This window comes from Camelina sativa, chromosome 20 (genome assembly GCF_030686135.1).
Source record: "Camelina sativa cultivar CO46 ecotype springtype chromosome 20, ASM3068613v1".
Taxonomy (NCBI): domain Eukaryota; kingdom Viridiplantae; phylum Streptophyta; class Magnoliopsida; order Brassicales; family Brassicaceae; genus Camelina; species Camelina sativa.
This window is the reverse complement of record NC_141899.1, coordinates 16,136,492-16,158,690: the sequence shown is the minus strand read 5'-3', so window position 1 is coordinate 16,158,690 and position 22,199 is coordinate 16,136,492. Positions and strand designations below refer to the sequence as shown.

General features: G+C 33.9%; 3 protein-coding genes across 5 annotated transcripts; 2 read left to right on the top strand and 1 right to left on the bottom strand.

The window, feature by feature from the left end:
• The first annotated feature begins 10,208 nt into the window (after window positions 1–10,208).
• On the top strand, window positions 10,209–12,326 carry LOC104771030 (tRNA (cytosine(38)-C(5))-methyltransferase 2-like). Of its 2 annotated transcripts, none has more exons than XM_087504902.1 (8): window positions 10,209–10,354; window positions 10,465–10,575; window positions 10,735–10,828; window positions 10,916–11,026; window positions 11,143–11,265; window positions 11,428–11,592; window positions 11,700–11,821; window positions 11,922–12,326. In XM_087504902.1, exons 1-4 carry the CDS (start codon window positions 10,274–10,276, stop codon window positions 10,927–10,929), a joined length of 300 nt encoding a protein of 99 aa, XP_087361028.1. In that variant the 5' UTR covers window positions 10,209–10,273; the 3' UTR covers window positions 10,930–11,026; window positions 11,143–11,265; window positions 11,428–11,592; window positions 11,700–11,821; window positions 11,922–12,326. The 2 variants fall into 2 exon arrangements, with proteins under 2 accessions (XP_087361028.1, XP_010493804.1); XM_010495502.3 differs by having other exon boundaries at window positions 10,908–11,026.
• A 121-nt stretch (window positions 12,327–12,447) lies between these two features.
• Window positions 12,448–14,450, top strand: LOC104771029 (B3 domain-containing protein At5g25470-like). 2 transcript variants are annotated; one of them, XM_010495501.3, is made up of 6 exons: window positions 12,448–12,593; window positions 12,711–12,785; window positions 12,874–13,002; window positions 13,353–13,704; window positions 13,797–13,933; window positions 14,056–14,450. In XM_010495501.3, the coding sequence occupies exons 3-6, from the start codon at window positions 12,901–12,903 to the stop codon at window positions 14,317–14,319; spliced, it is 855 nt and encodes a 284-aa protein (XP_010493803.1). In that variant the 5' UTR covers window positions 12,448–12,593; window positions 12,711–12,785; window positions 12,874–12,900; the 3' UTR covers window positions 14,320–14,450. The 2 variants fall into 2 exon arrangements, with proteins under 2 accessions (XP_010493803.1, XP_087361027.1); XM_087504901.1 differs by having other exon boundaries at window positions 12,449–12,555.
• A 520-nt stretch (window positions 14,451–14,970) lies between these two features.
• LOC104771027 (protein DUF642 L-GALACTONO-1,4-LACTONE-RESPONSIVE GENE 2-like) lies at window positions 14,971–17,314 on the bottom strand. Its single transcript, XM_010495500.2, has 3 exons — window positions 16,976–17,314; window positions 15,833–16,330; window positions 14,971–15,713 (listed from the first exon to the last, which is right to left on the bottom strand). Exons 1-3 carry the CDS (start codon window positions 17,061–17,063, stop codon window positions 15,187–15,189), a joined length of 1,113 nt encoding a protein of 370 aa, XP_010493802.1. The 5' UTR covers window positions 17,064–17,314; the 3' UTR covers window positions 14,971–15,186.
• Window positions 17,315–22,199: the final 4,885 nt, after the last annotated feature.

Sequence of the window (22,199 nt, the reverse complement as noted above, 5' to 3'; positions counted from 1 at the left end):
TCAGCTTTCCTCCATGGTAGACTCCTTGCAGAAAACGTGCTCCTAGCTTCAGAACTGGTTAACGGCTACGTCAGGAAGAACATTGGCCCCTGGGGAATGCTCAAAGTAGATCTTTGTAAAGCTTTTGATTCGGTGAAATGGGATTTCATAATCGCTGCACTACAAGCCTTTCAGTTCCCTGACAGGTTTATCACTTGGATTAGGCAATGCATCGAGACTCCGCGCTTCTCTGTTTGTGTCAACGGTGTCACCTCTGGCTACTTCAAGAGCTCAAGAGGGTTACGACAAGGGGATCCCATATCACCCTATCTGTCTGTCATTGCCATGGAAGTCTTCAACCAGCTAATGCGATCAAGCTTTGCGATAGGGTTTATTCACCATCATCCCAAAACAAAGGAGCTTGTCATCACTCATCTCATATTTGTTGATGATGTAATGGTCTTTTTTGATGGATCATCGTCATCACTTCAAGGGATAAGCGATGTCATGGATCTGTTTGCTTCTTGGTCAGGACTACGTAAAAATTATGAGAAAACTCAAATATTTACTGCAGGTTTGGAGCCTAGTGAATCCACAACCATCTCTAACTCAGGATTCACCATTGGCTCCCTGCCCATTAGATACTTGGGTTTACCATTGATGAATAGTAAACTGAGGATATCGGAGTACTCTCCCCTACTTGAGAAGTTAACCAAGCGGTTCAATATCTGGGGATCTCGATCCCTTTCTTATGCTGGCAGGCTGCAACTCTTGAAATCCGTCATTTATGGCCAAAACAATTTTTGGATCTCAACTTTTATCCTCCCAAAGGCGTGCATCAAGCAAATGGAATCTCTCTGTAGCATATTTCTCTGGTCTGGCTCTATCGATCGAAGAAGAGGAGCTAAGATCGCTTGGGCTGATATTTGTTATCCAAAACTAGAAGGTGGCCTGGGATTACGACGTCTGAGCACATGGAATACCACCCTATGTCTCAAGCTTGTTTGGCTTCTGTTCTCAGGAAGCGGCTCACTTTGGGTCGCTTGGCACCACTATCATCACATAAGAGGTAAAAGCTTCTGGTCTTTAACAGCATCAGCAAACGACTCCTGGAACTGGAAATCTTTATTAGCACTTCGAACTATTGCTGAACCGTTCATTAAATGCGACCTGGGAAACAGGGAGAAAGCCAACTTTTGGTTTGATGCTTGGTCCCCCCATGAATCATTGATCAAGATTGCTGGTAGTGATGGACCTGTTCGATATGGGATCCCCGCCACATCATCTGTCGCTGTAATACCCCTCACCGCGACTAATACCCGGACGGAACAGCCCTGCCACGGCTGGCTAACTAAACTCCATTACTTCGGCATGGAAGGACAATTTTGGTTCGGACATTCGAAGAGCCAATACAAAGGAGTAATGAGGCACAACTAAGGACCGAGAGGGAAATGCTATATCAAGATTGATTCTCCGTCAAATGGGAAAAATGGTATGGAAGGCCAGGCTATCGGCAATGTCCCTAAGTTGGTCGCGGAACCCATAGGTAAGATCTTAGGATTAGACTTATCTAGGAAGCCTTAGCTGGTCTAGGAGTTTAAGAAGGTTTAAGGAAGTTGGACTAAGGAAGGTTGGTACGGGTTAAGTTCGACGGTTGGCCATGGTAGTAACAGCGGACATAGGCGATTCGGGCAATGGTGGTACCGGCCAACGCGGAATGGTCATCGGTAAGGCAGATAGTGGTATCACCGGTCGATGCGGATTACCTTCGGTAATTTGCACGAATAAAGGACGGGTCCGGTACATAACATTCCCTTAAGCTGGTACGCAAGCAGGTACCTTGTGTATCACCCGCCAGTTTGGTACCCGGTGGTCGGACACGGCCGTACCGGTACGCTAACGGATGGATGGTTGTGATGCACGGACGCTTGGTGATGCTTATCTGATCAGTGTCCATCCTTATCCATATGGCCGAGATGCTTATCCAAAACCGGTCATCCTTATCCGTTCGCTAGGTGTCGCCATCAGAGCTGGGAAGAGTGTCCGCCATGTGTCATGCCAAGGAACGCCCTGAGCCACGTCCTGCTTACTTAAACCGACCTTGAGAGGCTATATAAACCCCTTTTCCTCGTCCATTTCTCCTCAGACCCGAAACCTACCTCAAAAACCTTAGTGTTAGGTCGATCGCGCGGAGAGCTGCGAAGTGCGGGAAAAATCAAGGTGAGTTTCCCGATCACATGTAAGTAGCACGTGAATAGGTTAGTTTAATTTTTTTTTAGTTAATTATTTGATTGAGGTTAGTCTTAATTACTTGATTAGTTTAGGAATAAGTTAGTTAAGTAGGATTAAGTTAGTTAAGTAGGATTAAGGTAGTTAATCAAGGTTAAGATAGTTAATCATGATCAAGTTAGATAATTATGATTAAGTTAGGATAATTAGGATTAAGTTTAGTTAATCCTGATTTAGGTTGCTAATTAAGATTAGGATGGTAATTAGCGCTTAAGCTAGAATTGCTTAGTGATTAGCATTAGGATTAAGATTGTTTAGTAGTGATTAGCGTTTGATTTCGGAATGCTTAGCGTTTAGCATCTAAGTTAGAACTATTTAGTAGCCGTTAGCGCATAGGTGTGGAACTACTTGATTGTTATTGTTGTGTGATTGCTTGGTACGCCATTTCTTGTGTGACTGGATACTCTTGTTTGTGATATTGCTTGTTGCATGATATTTGCGTGCATCATCTTAGGTACCACCTGCATTGTTCCATTAGGACATGATCATTTTGCATTGTTATGTGTGATTGCTTGCATTGTGATGTTGCTTGCTTGCATTGTTATGTTACTTGTGTGATTGTTTGTTAGTATAGCGTCGTGATAGTATAGCCGGGATGCTGGACGGTTAGTCGCATTGCTGTTATGCTGTCCGATTGTTATATTGTTGTTTGCTGCATGTTAGATAGCATCATTTAGTTAGTTGCATTAGGCGAATCATGAGGATCCCGTCGTCTGCTGTGCATTGCGTGTAACTCCGTAACGTGATGGCTTACGAAGGTTCGGAGCGGGTCATTCCCGGCCGGACACTACATGACGATGTAGTATAAAGGAATGTATATCCTCTGTAGACTTTGTGTCTTGGGGTGATGGCATTGCCTTGAGGAATGTATATCCTCTGTAGACTTTGTGTCTAGGGGTGGGGGCATTGCCTCGGGGAGATCATGTATTCGATAGGGGCCCAACTTAGAATAGAACATGCATATTTATTATCTCCGCTGCATATTTAAATTCGAGTCTTCATGCATTGCATTTCGTTGCTTGTTGCATTGTATCATTGTTGCTGGTTGCATTCGTATTGCTTACTGGTTTCGTATTGCTTGCTGCTTGGGGATGGGTAGATGAGTAGGATTTCCTTGGATAGATGAGTAGGATTTCCTTGGGTAGATGGGTAAGATTTTCTTAGATATCGGCCTCACTAAGTAATACTAGATTACTTATGATTCTACTTCTATTTTTCCAGGAATCCTTAGCCGAAAGACCGCCGTAGTAAGAGCAACGTGACCTAGGCGAATCAATGTAGGTTTTACAGCTTTTGTAAATTTTTACTATGTATATTATGTATGGTTTTCAAAGAGGATCCGAAAGCTATATATAAACGTTTTGGTAACGATTTTCGCGTATACTATATCTATGTAGAGACTCGAATTTTCCAAAGGCTAAGTGGTTATTCCAACTGATATTAAGTCTAGTCCGGACTTAACATAACTCTCGCTCGCGGTACGGGTTGCAAAGCCTTAGGCCGTGTTTGGGAGGTTGGGCGCTCACGGTTGGATGACCAGGGTGATTGGATTTGTTCCAAAAGCCTTGGTCGGCCGACTACGGGAGTCATACGTAGCGCTCTCGATTTGTTCTTATATTTTAAGGGCGGGTCGGGGTGTTACAGTCGCTGCAGCTTGTGAAGGGAATGTTTGGCACCTGCCTTCCCCACGATCACACGAGGAGAGCCATCTTCATGTCTTCCTTGACTCACTTACCCCGATTAATCCTGCAGCTGGACTAGACACCTATAAATGGGTCATTCAAAGGGAAAAGTTCACCCACTTTCATACTGCACAAACTTGGGACTGCATCAGGGAGAGAGCTGCTACCAAAGACTGGACATCTTCGATCTGGTTCAAAGGAGCAACACCCAAACATGCACTCATCATGTGGGTAGCGCAACTGCAAAGACTATCCACCCGAGACAGATTGTCAGCCTGAGGAATACCAACTCCCACCACCTGCTGTCTCTGTTCTACCTATGACGAGTCGCACACCCATTTGTTTTTAACATGTCCGTTTAGCAATCAGATATGGGCAAGGCTCCAATCTCACCTCCACCTTAACCAAATTGGTTTCCATACTTGGTCATCCCTTATTGCCTGGACAAGAATCAAGACGGATTCTGCTCCCCCAACTATCCGGAAGCTCGCTAGTCAAGCTGTGGTGTACCACCTCTGGAAACTCAGGAATAATATCCTCCACAACCAATGCTCTCTCACCCCTGCTGCTCTCTTTGTAGACATCGAAAGGGAGATTCGAGATACCATCACTGCTAGAGAAACCCGGAAGCATTTCAGGAATCTCATAGCCCTATGGACTGGATAACTACTATCTGTTGACTTCTGTTTCAACTTTATTTTGTAACTTTTGTTTTTTATTTCTTTTTGGCAAGATTACAAAACTCTTAGGTGGCATTTTTTGTATAACCTCAAACATTTTATTTAATATGAATATTCACATTCCTATCAAAAAATAAAAAAACTTCTAGCTACATACAAATTGCTGTCAAACTAAGTCTTAAATATATAGCTTTAATCATATTTAATGCATATCCATGTTAATTAAAACACATTAGCGTAGTAAAATAAGTAATAGTAGTGCTTCTTTTAACGAGCAAATGAGAGAGACCCGTCGATGACCAAAGTACACATAACTTGTTATATAATCAAAATTCTTACGTACGGTTGAAGTCAATTTTTTATAACAAAAGCAGTAGCAAAGATAAAACTTGTTAAATAAACAAAAATTCTTACTGTTAATCTCTCATTAAAACCATTCAAAGCTAGCTACAGCCTTATACATGCATGATATATATGAAGAATTTTACTACGCTAATGTGTTTTAATCTTTGCTAAGAATTTTTGTTAATTTGTTAATTTGTCCGACGACATAAGAAAGGTCCAACGATTCAGCCTAGGTCCGACGACAAAATTTGTTAATTTTTACAAAAATTCTTACTGTTAAAAAAAAAATTGTCGTTTTCCTTTCTCAATTTAGCAAGAAAACCCTCAAAGTAACCAATATTTGCAAAATAACACCTACCTTACAAAAAGAAAAACACAAATCAGTAAATCTTGTATGAATCATATATATAAAAGTAGAGTTTCAGTCTCTCCTTATTGGTCCACTTGGCAATGCAATTTTAACAAAAAAAAATTATATTAAAACACAAATTTAAAACAATTAATTTTCACATTTAACTCACATAATATAAAACTGAAATTTTTATAGATTCTCCATATAAATTATGCATTAGCTTTATTTCTCCACTAAGTTGTATTAATCAATTGTATTAAAACAAAACAATAAATTAGAATTGTAACTCTCATTTTTCTAAATGTAATTTTTCATCATTTCTCTTCCTATAAATACTCATTATCTTATTCTCTTAGTCTATCACTCTTTCATTCTCTCATCTTCTTCCACTACTCTCAAATCTCTTTTTTGTTTTGTTTTGTTTTGTTTTGTATTTTTTTTTTGTTATTGTTGTTGTATGGGTTATAAAAAATCAAATCAAATATCATTGTAAAAGCTTAGTTTTAGAGTTTGTATGATATGTATATCTTATATATTTATTTTAATCTTTTAAAATGTTTATCTCCATTTTCTATTTTATATTAACATCTTATAAGTCATTATTTTCATACTTCCTTACAATATTCACCACACAATAAGATCATAAAGTTGAAATGATCCATATATAATTATCTATTATGTCTTTGGTTATCTCACATATTCATGTATCATTTTAAATAATTTATAAAGATCAATATAATATTTAAAGATCAATATAATTATCCATTTATCCATTTATAAAGACTATTTTGTTTTGTGATCTAATTGTTAAATCTGCAGAGATCAATATAATATATATATTTTTTTATGATTTGAGGTTTTTGAAAACAAAAAGAACATAATTAAACAATTGGTTTTTTTGTGTCTTTAATTAAAATAAAAAATGATCCAAAAAACAAAACATATTCAACTGGAACTTAAATATAAAAATAAAATATAATTTTAAAATATCATTTCACTAAATTCTCTAAAGATGAAACCCTTAGTATGAAATCTAGCACTATAAATTAAATTGATGAGTGAAAACCAAAAAATATAAGTTATCCTTGGGATTTTAAAAATTATTGAGATTGAAGAATTCATATAATTTTATAAGAAAAAAAAATTATATTAAAACACAAATTTAAAATAATTAATTTTCACATTTAACTCACATAATATAAAACTGAAATCTTTATAGCTTCTCCCTATAAATTATGCATTAACTTTATTTCTCCACTAAGTTGTATTAATCAATTGTATTAAAACAAAACAATAAATTAGAATTGTAACTCTCATTTTTCTAAATGTATTTTTTCATCATTTCTCTTCCTATAAATACTCATTATCTTATTCTCTTAGTCTATCACTCTTTCATTCTCTCATCTTCTTCCACTACTCCCAAATCTCTTTTTTGTTTTGTTTTGTTTTGTATTTTTTTTTGTTATTGTTGTTGTATGGGTTATAAAAAATCAAATCAAATATCATTGTAAAAGCTTAGTTTTAGAGTTTGTATGATATGTATATCTTATATATTTATTTTAATCTTTTAAAATGTTTATCTCTATTTTCTATTTTATATTAACATCTTATAAGTCATTATTTTCATACTTCCTTACAATATTCACCACATAATAAGATCATAAAGTTGAAATGATCCATATGTAATTATCTATTATGTCTCTGGTTATCTCACATATTCATGTATCATTTTAAATAATTTATAAAGATAAATATAATATTTAAAGATCAATATAATTATCCATTTATCCATTTATAAAGACTATTTTGTTTTGTGATCCAATTGTTAAATCTGCAGAGATCAATATAATATATATATATATATATTTATGATTTGAGGTTTTTGAAAACAAAAAGAACATAATTAAACAATTGGTTTTTTGTGTCTTTAATCAAAATAAAAAATGATCCAAAAAACAAAACATATTCAACTGGAACTTAAATATAAAAATAAAATATAATTTTAAAAATATCATTTCACTAAATTTTCTAAAGATGAAACCATTAGTATGAAATCTAGCACTATAAATTAAATTGATGAGTGAAAACCAAAAAAATATAAGTTATCCTTGGGATTTTAAAAATTATTGAGATTGAAAAATTCATATAATTTTATAAGAAAACTAATTTAGTTTGTCACTTAAAAAGTAATATTTTTTATTTTGAAATAGTATGTGTAAGTGTTGAGTTTATATCAACAAACAACCAAATCATGTGAATTTTGGATTCAGCCACTTGGTATTCCTTTTATTTTAGGTTATAAAAAATTAAAATATTTATTTATAATTAAATACATGTAACTCCATTTAACTCAAATGTAACTCCTATCCAATAATTGTACATTAATTCATTCCTCCTGCTAACTTATTATCTTTCAAGAGAAATTATTTTTGGTTAAATTTTAATATTTTTTTATTTAATTTGGTTGGCTAAACTTATATTCATATTTTGGTTAGCTAAATTAATATATTTCTCATGTAAAATTATTGTTTATAATATATTTCTCATTTCAAAGTTTAAAGCAATATATCATATATATAAAAGTAAGGTTTTGGTCTCTCCTTATTGGTTGATTTTCATTTAATGTTTTCTAATTTTTTTTTATTTTTTTTATTTGCTTTCTAATTGCTTTAAACAATATTTAAGATCCAATAAACACAATACATTTAACTCACACATTAAAATAAAATTATAACTGAAAATAAAATAAATTATGCATTAATCATATTCTACCACTCAATTCTATTCAAACACAATAAATTACTATTGTAACTCCATAGTTCTAAATGTAACTTCCATCATTTCTTATCATATAAATAAACATTCTCTCAATCTATCATTCTCTCATATTGACATTCTTTTACTATCTTATTTTCACATTCTCTCATTCTCTTCTACAATACCTCAAATTATTTTTCATTTTTTTTTGTTATTTTTGATTTCTTATTTTTGTTGTATGGGTTGTAAAAAAAAAATGAAATATCATTGTAAATTGTTAATGCTAAATTTTAATTTTAGAGACTACATGATATATATTTTACATTGTTCTTATTTTAAAAGATTTAACTCCTTTATCTAATTTGGATTATTATCTTATAAGTAATCATTCTCTATTCCTCTCCCACCAATATCAAATGTTGTTATATCTCATATGTGTTGTAAGAGTTTGATTCTATATTTTAATTTAGAAAGTATTATATATATATATATAGATATTATATTGTTCTATTTTTTAAAGATTCATCTCCATTATCTAATTTGGATTACCATCTTATAGTAAACATTCTCTTTTTCTTTCCTACCAATATCAAATGTTGTTATATCTCATATGTGTTGTAACTTGTAAGAGTTTGATTCTATATTTTAATGTAGAAAGTATTATATATATTTAACATTGTTTTCAATTTTTATTTTATTTATATAAAAATATTTCTTTTATATTTCTTGCCTTTCTAATCTATTCATATTTATTTTTTAAATTTGCATAGTTAAATTTAAATTCACATATGTTGGTTTTAACAAAACAATCAACTTTATTTGAGAATTAGATGTTCCTATTCATTTTTAAACGATCAATGTGTAACATATAAGCATTTTGTCTTGCAATCACAAGTTCCATTTCCATTGCTTAACTCCATGGTTAAACTATAATATATGTTGTCCTATTTGTAGGAATAACAACATACTTATTTAATTTATTTAAAAGAGCAGATGATTAAACGAAATAAACATTTCTCCAAATTTTATAATTCAATCAGTGAGTGTACTTATTACTTTGAAAAACTTTTACATTGAAGTTCATAAAATCATATAAGAAAACTAAAATACTATATCACTTCAAATTTGGAAGGAAACACTTGGTATTCCTTTATAAAAAAGTCAAGACACATATAAAAATTTATTAATATTTAACTCACTTTAAAGACATTAAAGGTCATTTAACTCAAAAATAACTTCCATCCAATAATTTCATACATTCCTCCCACAAATAAAAAAATATATATATATGTTCAAGATTGTATTTAAATATTACATAATTTTTTAGTTAGCTAAATTTATAGTCACATATATACAATATATATACATAAGAATTTATATTACTTATTAACACCATAATTCGACCCATTATTTGCTTAACTCAATATTGGTTTCAAAGCCAACTAAAAAAAAACAGAAACGATCTTATTGATATTAGACCAAAACATGGGCATACAAACATAATCACTTACACGAAAGATATTTAAAAAAAATAACTTATTATTGCAACATCAAAGTATGAAGGGTTTACATAAGCAGTTAATTAAAAAATCTATAATACAATAAATGTATTAGAAACAATATCTGTCAATGATAAGATTGATCCTCAAAAGCAAGAAACAACATCTTCATAATTCATAAAAAGTAAACGCCACAATTATACACATCTGAACGAAATGTATAAATATATAGTGTATAAATAAAAGTGACGACAAAGCCCGTATATGCCTAATTAAAACGAAATAATACAAAAGAGAAAATGAAAAAGACCAAAAAAAAATAAGAAAGTGCCAACTACACCACAATCCACGCGTTGCATGGGGAAGCACCTAGTAAACCTAAAGAGAAAATGAGTTATGTTGTAGTTTATTTTGCTGTATATGTCTAATTAATCTTTCACGGGGCTAAAATAATCTACATGACAAATTAACAATGATCTAGGCTGAATCGTCGGACCTTTCTTATGTTAAAAGGAAAACGACAATTTTTTTTTTAAAACATGGTTCTATTAGTAAACCGAACAAGATTGGTATGGTTCTCTACTAGTAAACCGAACAATAAAATAAAATGTTTTAATTTTTACCCAAACGAATTAAGGGAAAAAAAAAAAAAAACTCCAAAAATTAAGCAGAGAAGAAGAAGAAGAAGCAATGGCGGAACTAGGCTTGCCGAGAATCGATGAGAAGAAGCCATGGCGAGTTCTCGAGTTCTACAGTGGAATCGGTGGGATGGTAAAAAATCTCCTCTCCCTGCACCACTAATTCTTGATATTTTGTTTATGGTGTAGTGTGTAGTCTACTCTGTTTCCAAAACCCTAATTAATATGTCGTTTTGCTCTTAGAGATACTCTTTGACGGCGTCGGGCGTAGTCGCAGAAGTAGTAGAAGCTTTTGAGATCAATGATTCTGCTAATGATGTTTATCAGCATAATTTCAAACACCGTCCCTATCAGGTTCCTTCTTTGTTAAGTTCGTCTACACAATTTGATTTTGATTTTGATTTTGAGATTTTCTTAACTAGTTTGGTTGATGGAAGGCATTGTTACATTTGCAAATTATTGAGGATGCTAGTTGTGTGACTTAGGCCATGACTTGGGTTCTTTGTTTCATAGGGAAATATTCAAAGCCTCACTGCTGATGATTTAGATAAGTATAATGCAGATGCTTGGCTTCTTTCTCCTCCGTGTCAACCTTATACTCGACAAGGTGATATTTTTCTCTCTGTTGTTACTTGCTTATCTTTGGGGGGATGTGTTGGAGGATACTAAACAGTTTTTGTGGTTAGGCCTTCAGAAACACTCTGGTGATGCTCGGGCATTTTCGTTTCTCAGGATTCTTGAGCTTATACCACATACAACTAAGCCTCCACAGATGTTATTTGTAGAGAATGTTGTTGGGTTTGAGGTTTGTTTTTGCTTTTGCTTCCCCGCTGGAGTTAACAATCATTTGTACTTGTTGTCAGTTATTTTCTGTGAATTCGAGACATTTTTTGCTTATTGGGTGGTGTTTTGTTGGTGCAGACTTCGGATACCCATATGGAAATGATCGATACACTAACAAAATTAGATTATGTCACACAAGAGTTTATTTTGAGTCCGTTGCAGTTTGGTGTTCCGTATTCAAGGCCACGCTATTTTTGTCTGGTACATTCTCTTTACCTTGTGAATTCGTAGTACATTTGTTGCATATCTGTGTACCCAAAACTGTTTTTTTTTTTTTTTACTTCTCTGTGAATGTACAAGTATATGCTGATTATGAAGGTGTATAAACTTTGAAATCGTTTGATTTTTCTGGTTACTTTGTAGGCCAAACGAAAGCCTCTGCCATTTAAGTCTCAACTTGGATAGAGATCATCGATGGACCTCTTGAAGTTGAACCTGAAACTGAACCGCTTCATGCTAAGTCCCAAAGTTCTCACAAGGAGACAGCCACTGCCTCTGCTTCTGCTTCTGCTTCTGCTTCTGCTGCTGGTAAGGCTATTTAGATGGAAATAATCAAATCTTAATACTCCTCAAACTCAAAACTATTATTTGTTATCTATGCCAAAGTTTCATTCTGTTTTTGGCGGAATTCTCAGAAAGTGGAGGAACAAATGACCGAGGAAGAAAAGGTCGTCATGTCACAAATCCTGAGCAATACCTCTTGAATCCCGAAAACCCTTACTTTGTGAAAGCGGTGACAAAACGGAATGACGTTCTGGTAATAATAGCAGTGTTTACATTGTTAGTTTTTTTTTTTTGTTTCCCTTTAAAGCTAAGCCTTGTTTTTGTTCCTTGTTTCCCATTGTATGTGGAAGTAGTATGTGAGCCGACCTGCGGTTCATAGGTATGACTTGAAGTTTGGTCCTCTTTATTCCACCATTAACTACCTTCTCCCCGGGGGCAAAAAAGTGGAAGGCATTCTAAGGCTCTATAACGGGCATCAGTGTTTCAGTGGGTGGTCGAATTTATGTCGGAAGCATAACCTGCATATCGGAGACTCTGTGGTTTGCGAAATTGAACGGTCAGGTGGTCTGGTTTCGGCTATTAGAGTGCATTTCGTCAATGAAGACAAGACTAGTCCTCGCTAGTAACAATATCTCAACCAACTCAACTGTTGTAATGCTAAATGTGACATTTATGTTTGTTTAATAAACCTTGTATGTTTAAGATGTCGAATACTGTGCTGGTAAGTTTAGACTAATGTCACCTTAACTAAGAGTAAACACACCGATGAGTGTTCAAGACTAAGATGGACCAGTTTCTCCATGGGTCTGAGGTCAGGCCCAGTAATAATGTTTGACACAACAATATCCGTACGAGTCAAAGTGACAGTAGATTTGGCAGGTTTTGTGAGTCCTTCCTCTCTCTCTCTCACTCTCACTTCTTTAAAGCAGAGAGATTTGAGGAAGAAGAGCAGTCGCAGCGAGAGTAAAGCTTCCTTCGACTGTGACGGTGCGTTCAGTTCACGCTCCGGCGACGTTACTTTTAACGTAATTACTTGCTTTTTACGCTTATTTTTTCTTTATTTTGTTCTGACCTATTAAGAAATTTCCCCCCTTGACCGAACAAGTTTGCTTCTTTTTTCGTTCTGCTCTGTCTCTGACCAGTCACTTTAGGGTTTATAGCAATCGAAAGAGACGATCGAAGAAGTGAAGTAAGAAAGTCCAAATTACACATTAAAGGTTTGTTTTTTTCTTTTCTTTTCGTCAACCTAATGTCGTTTCTGATTTGACTACACATGCAAAGCCATCTTACAAACCCTAATTTCAGAATCAATCCAGCTTCGAAGAGAAGAAAATGTTGCCTTTGGGTGTTACTGCTAAGATACAAGCAAATGTGAGCAAGCCTTGCTTTTGGAAGTCTCTGTCTTCAGGACAAAGCTGGAAATCTAAATCCATGGTAAGCCCAATATTACTATCCTCCTCTCTAATCTTTCGAGAAATGGAGTTTCTTTGATTTTGTACACCTGTTATTACCAGATACTGTAGTATTATCTGTTTGTTGTTGCTGTTGTTCGAAAAAGCTCAGATCTTTATATCTTTCAAGAAGCTTTTGGGGAGATTTTTTATGGCTTCTTGTTCTGCTTTGTCTATAATTTGTGAACTTTCTTCTTACTTATTGGCCTGTTGTATCTCTTCATATGGGTACCTTTTGTTATAGCTTTTAGTCTCATGTTTCCTCTTTCTAATGCCAGTACTGTTTTGTTGTTGTTGTTGTCAAATGTTCTGATCTATGGGTTTATTATGAAGAGGATTATTCCGGATAAGTTTGTGGGAAGCACGTCTGGGGCATTTGAGCACAGTGTTGTGATTAGTGTTCGTTGGGGAAATTCCTGGCAACTATGGCTTGAGCGAGAGAAGGACGTTCTGTATATGATAAAAGAAGACTGGGATGAGTTTGTGGATGACAACCATTTAGGTCCGAATGATAACTTGTTCTTCAGACACGATGACACGATGCTTCTTGAAGTGCAAATCTTTAAGAATAATGGTGATGAGATCATGGACGTACCTCTTGGAGTTGAACCCGAAACTGAGCCGCTTCATTCTAATCCCTCGAATTCTTACAAGGATACAACCACTGCCTCTGCCTCTGCTTCTGGTAAAGGCCCCATTCAGATCTTCAAACTCAGTACTATTTGTTTTGTTTTCTCTCTAATGCCAAAGTTTGATTCTTTTCTGTTTCTGTTTTAGTGGAATTCTCAGCAAATGGAGGCACCAATTGCCGAGCGAAAGAGGGTTGTGCTGCTATCGAAAACCCTGAGCGATACCTTCTGAACCCCGAGAACCCCTACTTTGTGAAAACGCTGTCCAAAAAGATTGACGTTCTGGTAATAATAGATAGGTGCTTCAAGAGTCTGTTTGATTCATTAAATTACTAGTTTATATCTGTTGCCTTCACAGCTAAGACTTGTCTTTTCTCTCTATTTCCCATGTTCTGTGATGCAACTAGTATGTGCCCAAAACGGTGATTCAGAAGTATGGCTTGAAGTTTGGTCCCCATGAATCTACCATGAGTTACCTTCTTCCCAACGATAAAATAAATGGCCTTACTAAATTCTATGCCAGTGGTAAATCGGTTTGTTTCAATGGCTGGGTGGGTCTATGTCGAAAGTACAATCTGAAAGCCGGAGACTCTGTGGTTTGTGAACTTGAACGCTCGGGAGGTCTCGTTACAGCTGTCAGAGTGCATTTCTTCAATGAAAATATGAGATGAGTCCCTCTCTAGTGTCTTTTGTTATGAATTAGGTTTCTAAACATTACTGTTTACCAAACTTATTGTAATGAATGTGAGTGACCCTTATGTTGGTTTAACGAACTTTTACGTGCTATATATGTTCTTCTTCTGTTGCTTTGGTGCAATTTGGAGGATACTTATCGCCTTATTGGGATAAGTTTCTCCTAATGTTTATTTCGTTATTTCTTTGGAGAGTGGAGGCCCATGATCATTTAGTCCCCTCCCCATCTCGTGCTTGAATATGTGATGTTCCCGACTCTCCGTTCTCTGGTGGTGGGTGGCACTAGGTACTATGTCGGTTAAGTTACCAAAGCAGGGTATTTTTTTGCTTGTTGCTTGGGGAAAAGAAAAAAAGACCAGTAGACTCGAAGATCAAGTGCTCCTTAGTCCTTATGCTTCAATGGCGACATTACAAGTCTTTCTCAATGAGTGTTGATAGAACTTAGAAGTCATCTTGCTTGTCAACTTAACTAAGAAAAACACAAATCAACTAATGATGCTGACCTCGTTACCTATCTGACATCATCGAATTAAGCAATTGTCACTTAGACATCATCCAACTTAGAATGCTCTTTTATTGGAAATAAGATTTTTATGTACTAGTAAATTAATCAGATATGCATACACACATTTGTTAAGTTTGTAACGAACTCTCCATATAAAAATTTTAAAAGGCCTACATACATAAAGATAAGTAACGGCAACGTTTCTTTTGCCTTCTCATACAAGAAAATACAATATAAGCAAGGCCCCCATCTGCCTATAGAAAACACACCAAATACAAATTTTTAAGTAAAAATAAAAAGCCCACACGCTGCATCTTTTGTATTAGGATTTGTAATTCATCTATGGTTTACGAACGCTTATAAGCTTGACATCGTCGATGACAGGCCCGCACAATGACGAGAAATCATCGCTTCTCATAGAATAGAAAGTGCTGTAAAACATAACCCTAGATCGGTTCGAAACCGCCACAAACCGGATAGAAGCTCGTTTGAACCCTCCTGTGCCACGCGACTCGTAAGGGACCTTAAGTGTCTCTTTACCTGCAAAAGCCTCTACAACCATGGATCCTTTGCAAGCGTTGTTGGCGTCTCCAACAGCGAAAGAAAGCACGTAAGTCTTCCCAATGACAGTCCGAACGATTTGAGCGATGGCGCTCTCTTTGCCCGCTACAAGCTCAATGGCTCGGCGACCTTGTGGGACTGAGAAGTGTTCTACATCTACGTACTTGACTGCTTTGAGAGACTCGACCATCCAACCGGGTAAAGGAGAGTGGTCGTCTTCTATGAATGGTGGGATTAAAACTCCTGTTGTCGCGCCTGGTAGTACTAATGGACCTTCCTCAAATCCTCCATTTTTCAATATGTTCTCTGTCAAATCAAACATAGAACAATCATCACTAAATCATATCGTAACATCACAAGTTCAAGAATCACAAAAACAGAGCAAGAAACAGAGTATAAAACAGAGTATAGTAATAATAACGTACTGTTGGTTGGTCTTGGAGGGTAAAGAGATCTCATAGCAACACCATCAATGAGCGGACCACAAGCTGGATCTTCCTCAACACCTGGATTATGAATCACAACTTCTGCAACCTCACTCTCGGCTTGGAACGCCCAAGCATACAAATCCCACCCACTACTACTATACACAGTCTGTATCGGGATCACACCAGAGTCGGGTGAAACAGATATGTTAAGCATCTCGTCTTGAGCACAAGTCCTAGCAGCGCTAAAAGTGAGCGAGTAATACATTCCTTTCACCACTCTAAGCCTCTGCTTGATCGATGCTTCGTTCCCGAGCCTCACCGCGAATTTACCGGCAGGAACGACGAGGAGCATGTCTCCTTGTTTATGTCCTGATTTAATGTACTCGACGAACCCTGTGACTTCCCAGTTTGGTATCGCCAGCTTGTTCACCACTTCTGTTCCTTTCATGTCTGATGGTTTTGGTCCTAGCTCGAAGTCGCCGTTTGGTAAGATACCTGAAATGACCAAATTGCCCTTGTAAATAATTTGGAATTTGAAAAAAAAAAAAAAAAAGACATTAAAGCACGTGAAGTGTGTCCGAAGACAGCCTAACTGGGCCTGTTAAGACACATGAACAAAGGACCTACTTACTTACTCTCAAACTTCATTGATTGGAATTGTCCAAAACACTTTATCGTGTTGTGTTTTGTGTCAGAAACATGGGCAAAATTGTAAATTACAAAGAAAAATTTTTAAGCATATCGAGAACGAATTTTCGTATTTTTTTTCACTATTTTTATTCGCTTCTTAAGTACATATCTACGGCTATGGCAGAGGCAGGTTCGTACGAGTATAATATCACCATTTCTATTCTAGAAAATTCAATGATATTTATTAGCTACCACCACTACAGCATTATATTGATTACACATATTATAAATTCGATCTTATAATATATATTTCACCACTTTATTTCCATACAATTTGAGGAAAAAAAGAAATGAGATGGCCATAACTTTACTATAACCAAAGTTAGAACAAAGGAAATTGGATAGGATTCAAGGTTTTCTTTTTGGTTTAAATCGTAATTGGGATTAAAGAAAATGCAATTTTGTAATGAAATAGCGTGTAAGTGTAGAGGTGTAAAGTAAGGCTTTTACCGTCACGGAAGGAGAAGCCGGGCTTGGCGGCCGTGGCGGTAGCGGCGATGAGAAGAAGGAAGAAAGACACGACGGTGATACCTCCCATTTTGAAGGACGCCGAGAGAGAGAGAGAAGAGATGAGTGTAAAATGTAATTAGCAAAGAGACTTGTGGCTATTGCTTATAAGGAGACGGAACTATTAAAATGACCTTGGAGGTTACTGTATATTACGAGTGTGTGCCACTGATGTAGTTCGTCGCGTCCCACGTGGGGTGGTGACCTCACTCCTTTTACACAGAGATTTGGAACTGACCATTATACATTTTGGGGTTACTTTCGGAAATAAAATTTTGATGCAATTATCTTTTTGCTGTTTTTTGTATAGTCATTAGTCAAGCTCTGTTAGGCGGTGACTGGGGAAGCCACAAGTATAAATTGGTAAATGGGCATAAGTATTTACATGTTTTTTTTTTGAACAAATAAGTATTTAAATGTTATTACTACAAAATACTACAAATATAGATTTGATTGAATGAAATAGAAGAGTCTTGTTTGACAAAAAAAAACAAAAACAAATATAGCTAGTAAATTTAAAACTCCATTTGGTAATGGTTAGGATTCGGATAATTTTGATAGTTAAAGTTACAATTCGAGTTGCTAATTCGTATAAAGATCTATACTTCGGATGATTAACAAAATTTCGAGAAATTTAGATTATGTTATTGTTTAATTTTTTTACAAATATTTTGTTAGAACGAATGAATACAAGTACTATACTAAAACTTTAAAAACTAACATGAGTCGAATCTGAAAAACAGTTTGCAAATGATTATAATTTTTTTTTAATGTAATAATTTACTTTTACCTCTAAAATCGAGTAATTATATGATAAAGTAAGAAAATATATCATTCTATTTTTTTTACTCTAAAAAATTATTTACTTTTATAATGTAGTTTAAAAGAAGAAATATAGTGAGACCGGAGATATTCTAAAACTAAAGACTAAAAAAAACACACCCCTTATCCACATGCCAAAAACACTTGAGTCAAGATTGTGAAAATAATTGAGATGTTTTTTTTAGTAATCTCACATCTGAATCTACTTGATGTATATATGATTTAATTATGATAATAACTGGTAAAGGCCAAATTTGATCGTTTAGATAGGTCACCGTTTGAGATACTACTACTAGGAGAATCGTTTATCGTGGCATGTGTTATGGCCCCAAAAAAAAGTTGGGTGAATTTGCCTAATAACCAAAACAAAAAAACCATAGTATAAAATAACATCATATTTGAAAAAATTTGAAGATTAGGATGAGGTATAATAAAATTACCATTTTAGTGTTTGTAGGTGGTGGAAAGCATGATGGCTCTTGGTCGGAGACGATGGCTGGAGGCCGGCAGCCGGAGGAGGTGGCCGGAGACCGGCAGCCGGAGGAGGTGGCCGGAGATTCTCGCCGGAGATCGTCGGCGGCTGGAGGCAGGCGGGCGGAGGAGGTCGCTGGAAGTGGTCGCCGGAGATAATCGCCAGTGGTGGTCGCCGGAGATTGTCGGTGGTGGTCCGGCGGAACCCCGGCGGTGGTCTGACGGAACCTCGGCGGTAGTCCGACAGAACCCCGGCAGTGATCCAATGGAACCCCGACGGTAGTTCGACGGAACGCCAGCGGTGGTCCGACGGAACCCCGGCTGTGGTCCGGCGGTGGGGTGATGGTGGTAGAAGGGGAGGTGGTTTGTGGTTGTAGAGATAAGGACAAATTGGTATATATTGTATATTATACATAGAATATATAGAATATAGTAGATACATGGTTAGAATAGTTACTCACTTAATTTTAATTTTTTTTTGCGTTATACCTGCCAATTCCCCAAAAAAGTTCAATAACTAAAAAAATCTCGTTATTTTTGAACATTTTTTTCAAAAGTCTTTTGTCTTCTTTAATTTTGTCGTCTTTGGCTACCGTTTTTTTCTTCTTCTTTTTTTTTGGGTTTTATTGTTGTATTGTATATACTAGGTGCTTCCCTACGCATCGCGTGGGTTGTGGTGTAGTTGGCACTTTCTTGTTTTTTTGATCTTTTTCGTTTTCTTTTTTGTATTATTTCGTTTTAATTAGGCATATACGGGCTTTGCCATCACTTTTATTTATACACTATATGTTTATACCATTTCGTTTATATGTGTATAATTATGGCGTTTATTTTTTATGAATTATGAAGATGTTGTTTCTTGCTTTTGAGGATCCAATCTTATCATTGACTGATATTGTTTCCAATACATTTATTGTATTCTAGATTTTCTAATTAACTGCTTATGTAAACCCTTCATACGTTGATGTTGCAATAATAAATTATTTTTTAAAAATAATTATCTTCCGTGTAAGTGATTATGTTTGTATGCCCATGTTTTGGTCTAATATCAATAAGATCGTTTCTGTTTTTCTTTAGTTGGCTTTGAAACCAATTTTGAGTTAAGCAAATAATGGGTCGAATTATGGTGTTAATAAGTAATATAAATTCTTATGTATATATATTGTATATATGTGACTAAAAATTTAGCTAACTAAAAAATTATGTAATATTTAAATACAATCTTAAACATATATATATATATATATTATTTGTGGGAGGAATGTATATATATATATATATATATACAATCTTAAACACATATGAGATATAACAACATTTGATATTAGTAGGAGAGGAGGAGAGAATGTTTACTATAAGATGGTAATCCAAATTAGATAATGGAGATGAATCTTTAAAAAATAGAACAATATAATATATATATATATATAATACTTTCTAAATTAAAATATAGAATCAAACTCTTACAACACATATGAGATATAACAACATTTGATATTGGTGGGAGAGGAGGAGAGAATGATTACTTATAAGATAATAATCCAAATTAGATAAAGGAGATAAATCTTTTAAAATAAGAACAATGTAAAATATATATCATGTAGTCTCTAAAATTAAAATTTAGCATTAACAATTTACAATGATATTTCATTTGTTTTTTACAACCCATACAACAAAAATAAGAAATCAAAAATAACAAAAAAAATGAACGAAAAATGATTTGAAGTATTGTAGAAGAGAATGAGAGAATGTGAAAGTGAGATAGTAAAAGGATGTCAATATGAGAGAATGATAGAAGTTACATTTAGAACTATGGAGCTACAATAGTAATTTATTGTGTTTGAATAAAACTGAGTGGTAGAATATGATTAATGCATAATTTATTTTATTTTCAGTTATAATTTTATTTTAATGTGTGGGTTAAATGTATTGTGTTTATTGGGTCTTAAATATTGTTTAAAGCAATTAGAAAGCAAAAAACAAAAAAAATAGAAAACATTAAATGAAAATCAACCAATAAGGAGAGACCAAAACCTTACTTTTATATATATGATATATTGCTTTAAACTTTGAAATGAGAAATATATTATAAACAATAATTTTATATGAGAAATATATTAATTTAGCCAACCAAAATATGAATATAAGTTTAGCCAACCAAAATAAATAAAAAATATTAAAATATTTTCTCTTGAAAGATAAATAAGTTAGTAGGAGGAATGAATTAATGTACAATTATTGGATAGGAGTTACATTTGAGTTAAATGGAATTACATGTCTTTAATTATAAATAAATATTTTAATTTTTTATAACCTAAACTAAAAGGAATACCAAGTGGCTGAATCAAAATTCATATGATTTGGTTGTTTGTTGATATAAACTCAACACTTACACATAATATTTCAAAATAAAAAATATTACTTTTTAAGTGACAAACTAAATTAGTTTTCTTATAAAATTATATGAATTCTTCAATCTCAATAATTTTTAAAACCCCAAGGATAACTTATATTTTTTTGGTTTTCACTCATCAATTTAATTTATAGTGCTAGATTTCATACTAATGGTTTCATCTTTAGAGAATTTAGTGAAATTATATTTTTAAAATTATATTTTATTTTTATATTTAAGTTCCAGTTGAATATGTTTTTTTTTTTTGGATCATTTTTTATTTAGATTAAAGACACTAAAAACCAATTGTTTAATTATGTTCTTTTTGTTTTCAAAAACCTCAAATCATAAAAAAAATAATATATATTATATTGATTTCTGCAGATTTATCAATTGGATCACAAAACAAAATAGTCTTTATAAATGGATAAATAGATAATTATAATGATCTTTAAATATTATATTGATCTTTAAAAATTATTAAAAATGATAAATGAATATGTGAGATAACCATAGACATAATAGATAATTACATATGGATCATTTTAATTTATGATCTTATTGTGTGGTGAATATTATAAGGAAGTATGAAAATAATGACTTATAGATGTTAATATAAAATAGAAAATGGAGATAAACATTTTAAAAGATTAAAATAAATATATAAGATATACATATCATACAAAAAAACTAAGCTTTTACAATGATATTTGATTTAATTTTTTATAACCCATACAACAGTAATAACAAAAACAAAACAAAACAAAACAAAAAAGAGATTTGAGAGTAGTGGAAGAAGATGAGAGAATGAAAGAGTGATAGACTAAGAGAATAAGATAATGAGTATTTATAGGAAGAGAAATGATGAAAAATTACATTTAGAAAAATGAGAGTTACAATTCTAATTTATTGTTTTGTTTTAATACAACTTAGTGGAGAAATAAAGTTAATGCATAATTTATAGGGAGAATTTATATGATTTCAGTTTTATATTATGTGAGTTAAATGTGAAAATTAATTGTTTTTAAATTTGTGTTTTAATATAAAATTTTTTTTTTGTTAAAATTGCATTGTCAAGTGGACCAATAAGGAGAGAGTGAAACCTTACTTTTATATATATGATTTTTAATAATGATATAATTGAGAAATGTGTATGTAAGGTATTAAGGGCGCCGTTCACTGGCTAAAAATGCGGTTTCCAAAGTCGGCCATGAAATTGGCCTCAGTGATTCTCAGAATAGTGTCTTCTTCTCATTCTTATCGGCCCAAGAAAGGGGAGTTGTATTGTTTCCATTTTTCTAAATTATCCAAATTCACTTCTATGCTTCTAACTACCTGTCTTATGTTCGGTTTTTGGATTGTAGCTCCGCCAAAACTACCAATACATGCGTTTTTTACTCTTAGAGATCATTTTTTTTTTTTTTTTGTAATTGTATGTTTACTTTATCTAAAACTAACTAGATGTTTCGCTTGGTCCTTATT